Source organism: Heterodontus francisci, chromosome 36, assembly GCF_036365525.1.
Source record: "Heterodontus francisci isolate sHetFra1 chromosome 36, sHetFra1.hap1, whole genome shotgun sequence".
NCBI classification, from domain to species: domain Eukaryota; kingdom Metazoa; phylum Chordata; class Chondrichthyes; order Heterodontiformes; family Heterodontidae; genus Heterodontus; species Heterodontus francisci.
In genome coordinates this window covers 32,855,874-32,867,909 of record NC_090406.1, presented here as the reverse complement: position 1 = coordinate 32,867,909, position 12,036 = coordinate 32,855,874, and the positions used below count along the sequence as shown (strand labels likewise).

At 47.1% G+C, this 12,036-nt stretch overlaps 1 protein-coding gene across 2 annotated transcripts in view; it reads left to right on the top strand.

Moving 5' to 3' along the window:
• Positions 1–301: 301 nt before the first annotated feature.
• tmem259 (transmembrane protein 259) overlaps positions 302–12,036 on the top strand; it is a 78,591-nt gene continuing 66,856 nt past the window's right edge. For both annotated transcript variants that reach the window (XM_068016470.1, XM_068016469.1), the window contains exon 1: positions 302–655. In XM_068016470.1, the coding sequence (XP_067872571.1) occupies positions 476–655 (180 nt within the window). In that variant the 5' untranslated portion in view covers positions 302–475. The remainder of the gene's footprint in view (positions 656–12,036) is intronic.

Genomic DNA, 12,036 nt, shown 5'->3' with positions numbered 1-12,036 from the left:
AGAATGCATTCTGGCAATAATTTTCTGATATACGTCACAATATTCTTCTAGTTATGTCCATATTTCAGCAACTCCTACATATAGATACAGTCAGTTGTCCTACAGACCTATTACCGCACATGATGGCAGGGATTAAGGTGCACTAACTCCTCCGCTCCTAACAGAGGCGCAAATTTTGGAAATCAGACCGTGGCTGCGGGGACGGCGCTATGTATGTGAAGAGGTGCAGTAACTCCTCCCAGCCGATGAGGGCGCTAAGGTTGGGAGTTGGAATGGGGGCTGTGTGCGCGGTGCAGTGTGGGAAACGGCGGGTCTGGGCAGACGAGTTGAGAGCGCGGCTGGGAAGGTGGGGGAAAACTGTGAAAATTGGCCCCGTTGCGAGGTGACTTTTTTGACATAACACTGTTAGGATAGAAACTCAAAAACTCTAGTTTTATTTTTTGAAAATTCTGCTCTTCCGCTCGAGTTGAGGAAAATGTCGGAAAATCAGCCCAACAACCCCAACCGGGTGAGGAACAACAACCTGAACCCGAACCCGCTCATCAATGTCCGGGACCGGCTCTTCCACGCACTCTTCTTCAAGATGGCCGTAACGTACGCCAGGGTGTTTCCCCCATCCTTCCGGAGAATGTTTGAGTTCTTCGTGTTGTTGAAGGTTAATGTTGTTATTTGTGTCGTGGGGCGGGTACCGTCGGGAGTGGGAGGAGGGAGGCCCCGGGCTCGTGATGGGGCAAGGAGTTGTGCGCATGCGCGCCCTTGGTGTGTTGGCCTGATGCTTGGGATTCCCATTAACATTTCCCTTACTTAATATAAGTTTCTTCGTATTTTTAACTTTACCGTCACATGGATGGTATAGCTTGTGAAGCAACTACATTTTGATCGCAGAATGTTTGCAGGCTGAAGTTGAGGTAATACACTGATGCATTCCCACTAATCTGTTCTCACCCTCAAAGAACAAAGAAAAGAACAAAGAAAATTACAGCACAGGAACAGGCCCTTCGGCCCTCCAAGCCTGCGCCGATCCAGATCCTCTATCTAAACATGTCGCCTATTTTCTAAGGGTCTGTATCTCTTTTCTTCCTGCCCATTCATGTATCTGTCTAGATACATCTTAAAAGACGCCATCGTGCCCGCATCTACCACCTCCGCTGGCAACGCGTTCCAGGCACCCACCACCCTCTGCGTAAAGAACTTTCCACGCATATCCCCCTCCTGGTCCCCGTGATACCTGATATTGTTCAAGGTTCTGTCTTCAGGTACTATCAGGTTCCATTCTTATCCATCCAATTTTACGTACAATTATACTTCTCTTCCTGCTCCCACACCTTAGAGTAGGCTATATTCATTGAGGTCATGGCTGATCAACTATCTTTGCACCCCTCCTATTTTTCATCTACATACTGCTGCTTGGTGACATCATCTGAAAGCACAATATCACTTTCCACATGTACTCTGACAACACCCAGCTCTCCCTCACCACTACATCTCTCAACCCCTTTACTGACTCTAAATTAACATCCAGTACTGGAGGAGCAGACATTTCTCCCAAATAAATATTGGGAACACTGAAGCCATTGTCTTCAGTCCATGCCACAAACTCCATTCCCCAACCACCAACTCCATCCCTCTCCCTGGCAACTGTCTGAGGCTGAATCAGACTGTCAGCAACCTTGGTGTTATATTTGACCCTGAGATGAGCTTCTGACCACATATCCACAGCATCACTAAGACTGCCTAATTTCCACTTCCGTAATATCGCCTAACTTCGCCTCTGCTCATCTGCTCATTACCTCTAGACTTGACTATTCCAGTGCACTCCTGGCTGACCTCACATTCTACCCTCCATAAACTTGAGATCATCCATACTCTGGTGTTTGTGTCCAAGTCCTGTTCGCCCATCATCCCTATGCTCGCTGACGTACATTGTTCCTGGTTAAGCAATGCCTTGATTTTAAAATTATCATGCCTATTTTAAAATCCATTTGTGGCCTCGCCCTCCGTATCTCTGAAATCTCCTCCAGCTCCACAACCCTCAAAGATATCTTTCCTCCTCTAATTCTGACTACTTGTGCATCCCAGATTTTATTACGTGGAAGCTTATTGTTTAAGATGACCGCATTGGTTGTTAGTTCTTCTCAAAAAAAGTAAGCAGCAAAAATCCAGATTTTGCTTGCTACTTGTATGTCCCAGTTATTGTAGGAATAATCAACACTTGGGGCTGGATTTTACCATAGGCGGGTAGGACTTCGCCACCGACGTAAAAGTCAATAGCAAACCCGCTTCCACCTAGCCCCCTGATCCGACCTGCATTTTACGGGTCCCCGGGCTTTAATTGTCCCGAGGCGGGACTTCCGCCCGTTTGAGGGAAGAAGTCCCGGCTCAGTGAGCTGCCGGCCGATCTGTGGGCTGGCAGCTCTTATTCCCAGCAACGCCACCAGGAGCGGTGGCCACTGCTGGGACTGCAGCCCAGCCAACGCCATGGAGCCAGGACTTGAGGTAAGTTGGGCTTGCCTCTCTGGAGGGGGCGATCGGTTGTGGCGGCGAGGCAAGGGTCGTCATTTGGGGGAGGGGTGGCGTCTTGAGTCCCAGGGGTGGGTTGGGAGGCGGGGGCGGCCCTCAATCGGGCACCCCATGCCTGACTGCCATGGCCCCCCCCGGCACGCAGAAAGGCCAGCAGCTATCGCTCGGTGGCCACTTAAGGGACTTGATTGGTGTTGGGCGGGCGCCATCCGACCCACTAGGACGGCACAAATTTCCGTTTTGAACTGGGGAAAAAAGCATTTAGTTGTGCCACTAATTCTCTCAGTCCTGGAGATCTCTTTTTGGTCTTTAAATTTCTCATCTGATTAAGGGTAGACAATACAGCAGGCAATACACATGGTGGAAGGAGATATCTGTCTGCACTTGAGGACAAGGTGTTGTTGAATTATGAATATCACAGATGTGTATTGCCAGCATTAAAACCTAGTGCTTTAAGTATGCAAGAAATTATATTTAAAGATGCAGTGTAATAGGAAATAATGCAACAGGATAGAGGTGTGCCGATAATTACGATCAACAAGAAGAATTGCCTGCTCCTAATTGAAGCAAGGTAGGAAATAGCGGAGACTCTAATTATCATTTTCCAATCCTCTCTGGCTACTGCTGTGGCGCTGAAGGACTACCAAAGTTGTGCCTTTGTTTAAAAAATGAGGAAGGATAAACCAATTAATTACTCCGTGGTGGGCAAATTGTTGCAAAAAGGTTTGAGGAACGGTATAAATCGCCACTGGGAAAAGCACAGATTAATCAAGGACAGTCAGCAAGGATTTGGTAAGGGAAGGTTGTGGCTGATTAACTTGATTGAATTTTCTTTGAGGAGGTAAAAGGCAAGGTTAGTGAGTGTAGCACGTTTGTTGTACTCTGCCAGGATTTTAGCAAAGCTTTTGAGAGTGTCCCACATGGCAGACTAGTCAGAAAAGTAAGAGCCTGTGGGATCCAAGGATAAGTGGCAAGTTGGATTACAAATTGGCTCAAGAGCAGGAAGCAAAGAGTAGTGGTCGACGGGTGGTTTTGTGATTGGAAGGCTGTTTCCAGTGGGTTCTGCAAGGCTCAGTACAGAGTCCCTTGCTTTTTGTGGTATATATCAATGATTCAGGCTTAAATATAGGGGGTATGATTAGAAGGGTTGCAGATGATACCAAAATTAGTTATGTCATTGATGGTGAGGAAGAAGGATGTAAACTGCAGAAAAATAGCAATGACATGGTCAGGTGGGCAGAAACGTGGTGAATGAAATTCAATCCCGAGAATTGCATGATAATGCATTTGGGGAGGGCAAACGAGGCAAGGGAATAACATGATAAGTGATGGGATACTGAGAAATGTAGAGGAACAGAGGGACCTTGGAGTGCATGTGCACAGATCCCTGACGGTAGCAGGAGAGATAGATAAGGTGGTTAAGAAGGCATACAAGATATTTTCCTTTATTAGCCAAGGCATAGAATATAAGAGCATGGAGGTTATAAAACACTAGTTAGACCATAGCTGGGGTGTTGCATACAATTCTTTTCACCACATTACAGGAAGAATGTGATCGAGCTAGAGAGGATACAGAGGAGATTTACGAGGATATTGCCAGGAATGTAGAATTTTAGTTATGAGGAAGGATTAGTTAGGCTGGAGTTTTCAGAGATGGCTGAGGGGCGATTGGATTGAGATGTACAAAATTATGAGGGGTCTCGATAGTGGATAGGAAGGATCTGTTTCCCTTAGCAGAGAGGTCATAGACTTGAAGTAATTAGCAGGAGGATTACAGAGGAGTTGAGATTTTTTTCACTTAGAGGGTGGTAGGGGTCTCACTGCCTGAAAGTGTGGTAGAGGCAGAAACCCTCATTATGTAAAAGGTACTTTGATATACAATTGAAGTGCTGTAACCTACAGACTGGAGCAAAAGCTAGAAAGTGGCATTAGGCTGCATAGCTCTTTTTTCAGCTGGCACAGACACAATGGGCCGAATGGGCTCCTGTGTCATAAATTTTCTATGTCTATTTCTATGTTTCTGTGGACAACTTTGGCACAGTTGACATGTCATGCCAGAATTCCAATTGTCGTCAATTGAAACAACAGAATCAGTCAATTCTAGTATGAGAGTAGTCAGTTCAACATACAAAATCCATAGAACTGGAGAACACCAAGAGCTTAGGCTCATTATCCAAGCCACATGTGACTAACGATTACTTTGGAGGGTGGCTGCAATCCACCTTCCCACACCACACCACCCCACCCCCACACCTCAGCGTGAGCCAGTGCTTTCAGGGTACGTAACAGCAATGAGAATGAAATTCATCCTGTTCACCATTTCACAAGAATTGATGTTTAAGAAACTGGAAATTTTGTTCTGTACTCCAACCTCTTCAGCAAAGTTATCAAGAAGAAAAATTTCACCTTCAAGTGGGCAAATATACCCTTCTGTTATTCTCTTTAACTAGCAGAAGGATAAAGCACAGACTCCATTATACTGATGTTTTGCTGAAGGGTTACATGAAATATTGACCTACTTTTCTTTCCTATTCTTAGTTATCCATTAACTAATTTTGACAGGATACAAAAGTAACTGTTCATGTTGAAATATTTCTGTCTATAATGGTTAATGATTTATTACACTTAAACCCTGCATTTTTGTTTACCTGGAAATTAAACCATTTCAGATCAATTAATTTCAATCCAATTGGTTGTGAAGCTTGTAGTTAGATAGCACTTTATATTTCAGGACATCGTCAGGTGGTTCACATGTATTACTCTTGGAAGTATCTTCTTCTTTGGCCTCCTTGTCTCGAGAGACAATGGGTAAGCACCTGGAGGTGGTCAGTGGTTTGTGAAGCAGCGCCTGGAGTGGCTATAAAGGCCAATTCTACAGTGACAGACCCTTCCACAGGTGCTGCAGATAAAATTGGTTGTCGGGGCTGTTACATAGTTGGCTCTCCTTGCGCTTCTGTCTTTTTTCCTGCCAACTGCTCAGTCTCTTCGACTCGCCATGCTTTAGCCCCACCTTTATGGTTGCCCGCCAGCACTGGCGATCGTTGGCAACTGACTCCCATGACTTGTGATCAATGTCACAGGACTTCATGTCGCGTTTGCAGACGTCTTTAAAGCGGAGACATGGACGGCCGGTGGGTCTGGTACCAGTGACGAGCCGGGCAAGGTTGAACAACCTGCCATATGATCTGTGTGGAGGAAAATTCCTTCTTCTGAAGACTTGAACGCATGTGAGAGCAGCATGGAGAAGAAGATCCCCAACAGTGTAGGTGCGAGAACACAGCCCTGTTTCACGCCACTCAGGATAGGAAAGGGGTCTGATGAGGTGCCGCTATGCTGAATTGTGCCTTTCATATTGTCATGGACTGAGGTGATGATACTTAGTAGCTTTTGTGGACATCCGATCTTTTCTAGTAGTCTGAAGAGACCACGTCTGCTGATGAGGTCAAAGGCTTTGGTGAGATCAATGAAAGCAACAAAGAGGGGCATCTGTTGTTCATGGCATTTCTCCTGTAGCTGGCGAAGGGAGAACAGCATGTCAATGGTGGATCTCTTTGTTCGAAAGCCACACTGTGCCTCAGGATGGACACGCTCAGCCAGCTTCTGGAGCCTGTTTAAGGCGACACGAGCGAAGACTTTCCCCACTATGCTGAGCAGGGAGATTCCACGGTAGTTGTTGCAGTCACCGCGGTCACCCTTGTTCTTATAGAGGGTGATGATATTGGCATCGTGCATGTCCTGTGGTACTGCACCCTCGTCCCAGCACAGGCAAAGCAGTTCGTGCAGTGCTGAAAGTATAGCAGGCTTGGCACTCTTGATGATTTCAGGAGTAATGCTGTCCTTCACAGGGGCTTTTCCGCTGGCTAGAGAATCAATGGCATCACTGAGTTCCGATTTTGTTGGCTGTATGTCCAGCTCATCCATGACTGGCAGAGACTAGGCTGCATTGAGGGCGGTCTCAGTGACAATATTTTCCCTGGAGTGCTAGATCATCAGCACAGACAAATCTCCAGGATTTGGTGGACGGAATGGTCCACCTTATAGATGTTGAGGAGCTGGTCCACGGCGGCGATCGGGAGGAAGAGCAGTCACATGGTCCCGGCAGCGGCTCCTGCTCACTCGGCGCCTCCACGCCGTTTCCACACAAACTTTCCCCACAACTGTGGCTCGGCTCCCGGATCCTGATCCCGATCCCAGTAGTAGTACCACTGTAAAAGGGACAATGGTGGGAGCTGATGCAATGTTTTATTACCTGCACCCTCTTTCCCCTTCCCCCCCCCACCCCTCTCGTACCCCCTTCCCCCCCCCCCAGCACCCCTTCCCCCCCTCCCTGCTCCCCCCGCACGCCCTTCTCTCCACCCCTTCCCACCGCACTCCTCCTCCTCGCACCCCTCCCCCCTTCCCCTCCCACCGGCATCCACCTACCCCTGTGTAGGGGCCCCAACAACCCCACTGCCTTGTGGGCGTCTCGGGAGTAAGCCCTAACAGAAAATCTTGGAAGTATAGTCACTGAAAAAAATACAATCCTTAGTTTAGTTTTAAAATCAGTTTAGCAGGTCTAACTTTTCACTCCCTGCCAGCCCAAAAAGGAAAAACTTGCATTTATATAATGTCTTCATGACCACTGAATGTCTCAAAGCACTTTTCAGTCAATGAAGTATTTTTGAAGTACAGTCACTGTTGTCATATAGAAAACATGGCAGCCAATTTGTACACAGCAAACTCCCACAAAGAACGATGTGATAATGACCAGAATCTCCTTCTGTGATCTGAAGGATAAATATTGTCCAGGACACTGGGGAGAGCTCCCCTGCTCTTCTTTGAAATAGTGCCCTGGGGTCTTTTAAACCGGGGCATCGGTTTAACATCTCATTTGAAAGATGGCACCTTTGACAGTGCAGCACTCTGTCAGTACTGCACTAGAGTGTCAGCCTTGATTTTTGTGTGCGAGTCCTGGAGTGGGACTTGAACCCAAATCATCTGACTCAGGTGAGAGTGCTACCCACTGAGCCGCTCCAGTAAGATTAGGTCCTCCTAAGCCCAAACGTCCACTTTTGTTTCATATTAAAAATATCAATTTGGGTAGGCCAGAGTCCTGTATGAGTCTAGGCATTGAGTGTTTGGCTATCTGCCTTTGGGAGTGTCGCAGCTGAGCCTGATTATCTTCTCATTTGATACCCACATGTGCACTTTCCAATACTGGTAAGCAGCTCAGAGTAGGAACTCTTCCTGATTTTGTTTTTTGTCTCCCTTTGTAGCCCACATGCACTTGTATAATTTCTGGTCTCAGTCTGCGCTGCTACATCTGCAATAATAAAATTTTGGCTTTACTTAAAACTGGATAAGTGTATTCTCTTTAAGCATTGTAGCTGGCCTTTTTATGTCCCTGTCTTACCCCCATATCTCTTTATAGTGAGTGCATGGGAAGCCCATTCCAATAACAGCAATGCTGTTTACTGATGTAGATGTAATAGGAGTCAAGTTGTATTGTAATATATTGTGTAGAGCTTTGTCTCAGCTCCTAAAATTGGTGAACTTGTTGGTCTAGAATCAGTGTGTGTGTGATACTTTTACTATAGTACACAACTGGCATTGTGGATTTGAAAATTTATTTTCACCTAGTTTCAACCAGTTCAAAGTGGAAGCAGGCCTAGAATGCAGAAAGAATTGGCAATCTCACTCGAGTTGTAAAGGGTTACTCATGGCAGAAATAGGCTAAAATAATACTGGATGTCTTTCTGTGTTCGGGTTGCTGACACACTCATCGGTCAGAATACAGGGAGCTAAACCATACAGATATTAGTTCCTGAATTTTAAAAGTGCAAAAGTCTTTCATTCTCTAACACTGACCTCCTTTGACATCGATGAATGCAAAAGAGTCAGTTATCATCTTAGCATAATGTGAAGATTACCAAAATTTATCCCACGTGTGAATTATGATTAGTTCTACTTTATGACTGTGCCACCTTATCATCATTGTGCTAAACCCTGTCTTTTTCCATCTGTCATTTTTATTTACTCGTCTTTTGCTGTCAGATTTAGTTTCATGCTTAGTTTTTACTTCCACTTTCCCCTGCCTGACTCTTATTGGCCCTTCACCATCTATATATGTTGATATTGGTCCAAAAACAAGAAATGCTGGAATCACTCAGCAGGTCTGGCAGCATCTGTGGAAAGAGAAGCAGAGTTAACGTTTCGGGTCAGTGACCCTTCTTCGGAACTGACAAATATTAGAAAAGTCACAGATTATAAACAAGTGAGGTAGGGGTGGGGCAAGAGATAACAAAGGAGAAGGTGCAGATTGGACCGGGCCACATAGCTGACCAAAAGGTCACGGAGAAAAGGCAAACAATATGTTAATGGTATGTTGAAAGACAAAGCATTAGTACAGATTAGGTGTGAATACACTGAATATTGAACAGCAGCAAGTGCAAACCTGAAGAAAAACTACCTGAAAAAAACAGTGGGTAAGCAAACTGAACAAACTAAGATGAAATGAAATAAATACAAAAAAAATTGTAAAAAATGTAAAAAGGAATGTAAAAAAAAAAGGAAGAAAAAATAACTAAAAATGAAAGTAAAATGGGGGGCTGTCATGCTCTGAAATTATTGAACTCAATGTTCAGTCCAGCAGGCTGTAGTGGGCCTAATCGGTAGATGAGATTCTGTTCCTCGAGCTTGCGTTGATGTTCACTGGAACACTGCAGCAATCCCAGGACAGAGATGTGAGCATGAGAGCAGGGGGGAGTGTTGAAATGGCAAGCAACCGGAAGCTCAGGGTCCTGCTTGCGGACTGAGCGGAGATGTTCCGCAAAGCGGTCACCCAGTCTGCGCTTGGTCTCCCCAATGTAGAGGAGACCACACTGTGAGCAGCGAATACAGTATACTACATTGAAAGAAGTACAAGTAAATCGCTGCTTCACCTGAAAGGAGTGTTTGGGGCCTGGGATAGTGAGGAGAGAGGAGGTAAGTGGGCAGGTATTACACCTCCTGCGATTGCAGGGGAAGGTGCCATGGGACGGGGACGAGGTGGTGGGGGTAATGGAGGAGTGGACCAGGGTGTCGCGGAGGGAACGATCCCTTCGGAATGCTGACGGGAAGGGAGGGGAAGATGCGACTGGTAGTGGCGTCACGCTGGAGGTGGCGAAAATGGCGGAGGATGATCCTTTGGATATGGAGGCTGGTGGGATGAAAAGTGAGGACAAGGGGAACCCTGTCACGGTTCTGGGAGGGAAGGGAAGGGGTGAGGGTAGAGGTGCGGGGAATGGGTCGGACGCGGTTGAAGGCCCTGTCAACCACAGTGGGGGGAAATCCTCGGTTGAGGAAAAAGGAGGTCATATCAGAAGCACCGTCATGGAAGGTAGCATCATCAGAGCAGATGCGTCGGAGACGGAGAAACTGGGAGAATGGAATGGAGTCCTTACACGAGGTAGGGTGTGAAGAAGTGTAGTCGAGGTAGCTGTGGGAGTCAGTGGGCTTATAATGGATATTGGTAGACAACCTATCCCCAGAGATGGTGACAGAGAAGTCGAGGAAGGGAAGTGTCAGAGATGGACCATGTAAAGGTGAGAGAAGGGTGGAAATTGGAAGCAAAGTTGATAAAGTTTTCTAGTTCGGGGCAGGAGCAGGAAACGGCACCGATACAGTCATCAATGTACCGGAAAAAGAATTGGGGGAGGGGGCCTGAGTAGGACTGGAACAAAGAATGCTCGACATATCCCACAAAAAGACAGGCATAACTAGGACCCATGCGGGTACCCATAGCGACACCTTTTACTTGAAGGAAGTGCATGGAGTTGAAGGAGAAGTTGTTCAATGTGAGAACAAGTTCAGCCAGGCGGAGGAGGGTGGTGGTGGATGGGGACTGGTTGGGCCTCTGTTCCAGGAAGAAGCGGAGAGCCCTCAAACCATCCTGGTGGGGGATGGAGGTGTAGAGCGATTGGACGTCCATAGTGAAGAGGAGGCGGTTGGGACCAGGAAACTGGAAATTGTCAAAATGACGTAAGGCGTCAGAAGAGTCACGGATGTAGGTGGGAAGAGACTGGACCAGCGGAGTAAAGACAGAGTCTAGATAGGAAGAAATAAGTTCAGTGGGGCAGGAGCAGGCTGACACAATGGGTCTGCCGGGACAGTCCCGTTTGTGGATTTTGGGAAGGAGGTAGAAGCGGGCTGTCCGGGGTTGTGGGACTATGAGGTTGGAAGCTGTAGAGGGAAGATCTCCAGAGGAGATGAGGTCAGTGACAGTCCTTTGGACGGTGGCTTGATATTCGGTGGTGGGGTCATGGTCCAGAGGGAGGTAGGAAGAAGTGTCCGTGAGTTGGCATTGAGCTTCTGCAAGATAGAGGTCGGTACGCCATACAACAACAGCACCACCCTTGTCTGCAGGTTTGATGACCATGTCGGGGTTAGACCTGAGAGAACGGAGTGCCTCAAGTTCAGAGGGGGACAGGTTAGAGTGAGTGAGGGGGGCAGAGAAATTGAGACGACCAATGTCTCGCCGACAGTTTTCAATGAAGAGATCAAGAGCGGGTAAGAGGCCAGGGGGAGGGGTCCAGGTAGAGGGAGAATGCTGGAGGCGGGTGAATGGGTCTGCTGGTCGGGGGGAGGACTCCTGGTCGAAGAAGTGAGGCGGAGGCGACGGAAGAAGAGCTCAACGTCATGCCGAGCACGAAATTCATTGAGGTGGGGTCGTAAGGGGATAAAACTGAGACCTTTGCTGAGTACAGAACGCTCAGCATCAGAGAGGGGGAGGTCAGAGGGTATAGTGAATACACGGCAAGGGGTCAGATCAGAAGGGGTGGGGTCAGAGGGAAGTGAAGCGGAAGGAGGATCTGGAGGGGCATTAGTCCCGATCAGCTGCTGGAGCTTGCGTTCCTTAACACCTGAAAGGAAGAAAAAAAGTTTTTTGTTAATGCGTCGGATGAGACGTAAGATGAGATGAAACTGCGGAGTAGAACAGCTTTGAGATAAGGTGAGACGGTGCTGCTGGAGAGGGAGGTCCAGTGTGTGCATGTGGCGGCGCATAGCACTGAGTGTGGATCTCAGGATGCGGCGAGAGTAGCAGTCCGAGGAACGTTGTATTTCTCGGAGATACCTGTGATCCTGGGTGGTTTCAAAGCATGATGGGTGAAACTGCAGTTGGAATCCACGTGGAATAAGTCGGAGCCGGAGACAGTCACTGAGGAAGGAGATGTGGCTGTGAAAACGAGTTTTGGTAGATACCTTATCAAACACCAGGAGGGAAATAGAAAGCAATGAAGGTGAACAAGGTAAAAGAGACAAACGAAAATCCCGTCGGAGAGAAGAGCAGAACTTCTTCAAGGTAGGCATTCCTGGAAGAGAAGTGGCAGTGAATTAAACACTAAAATAAAAGCAAAATACTGCGGATGCTGGAAATCTGAAACAAAAACAAGAAATGCTGGAGTCACTCAGCAGGTCTGGCAGCATCTGTGGAAAGATATTGGTATTGGTGTTGATATTGGTAACTGTTTTGTCCACTAATCCTCCTCACAAGCATTG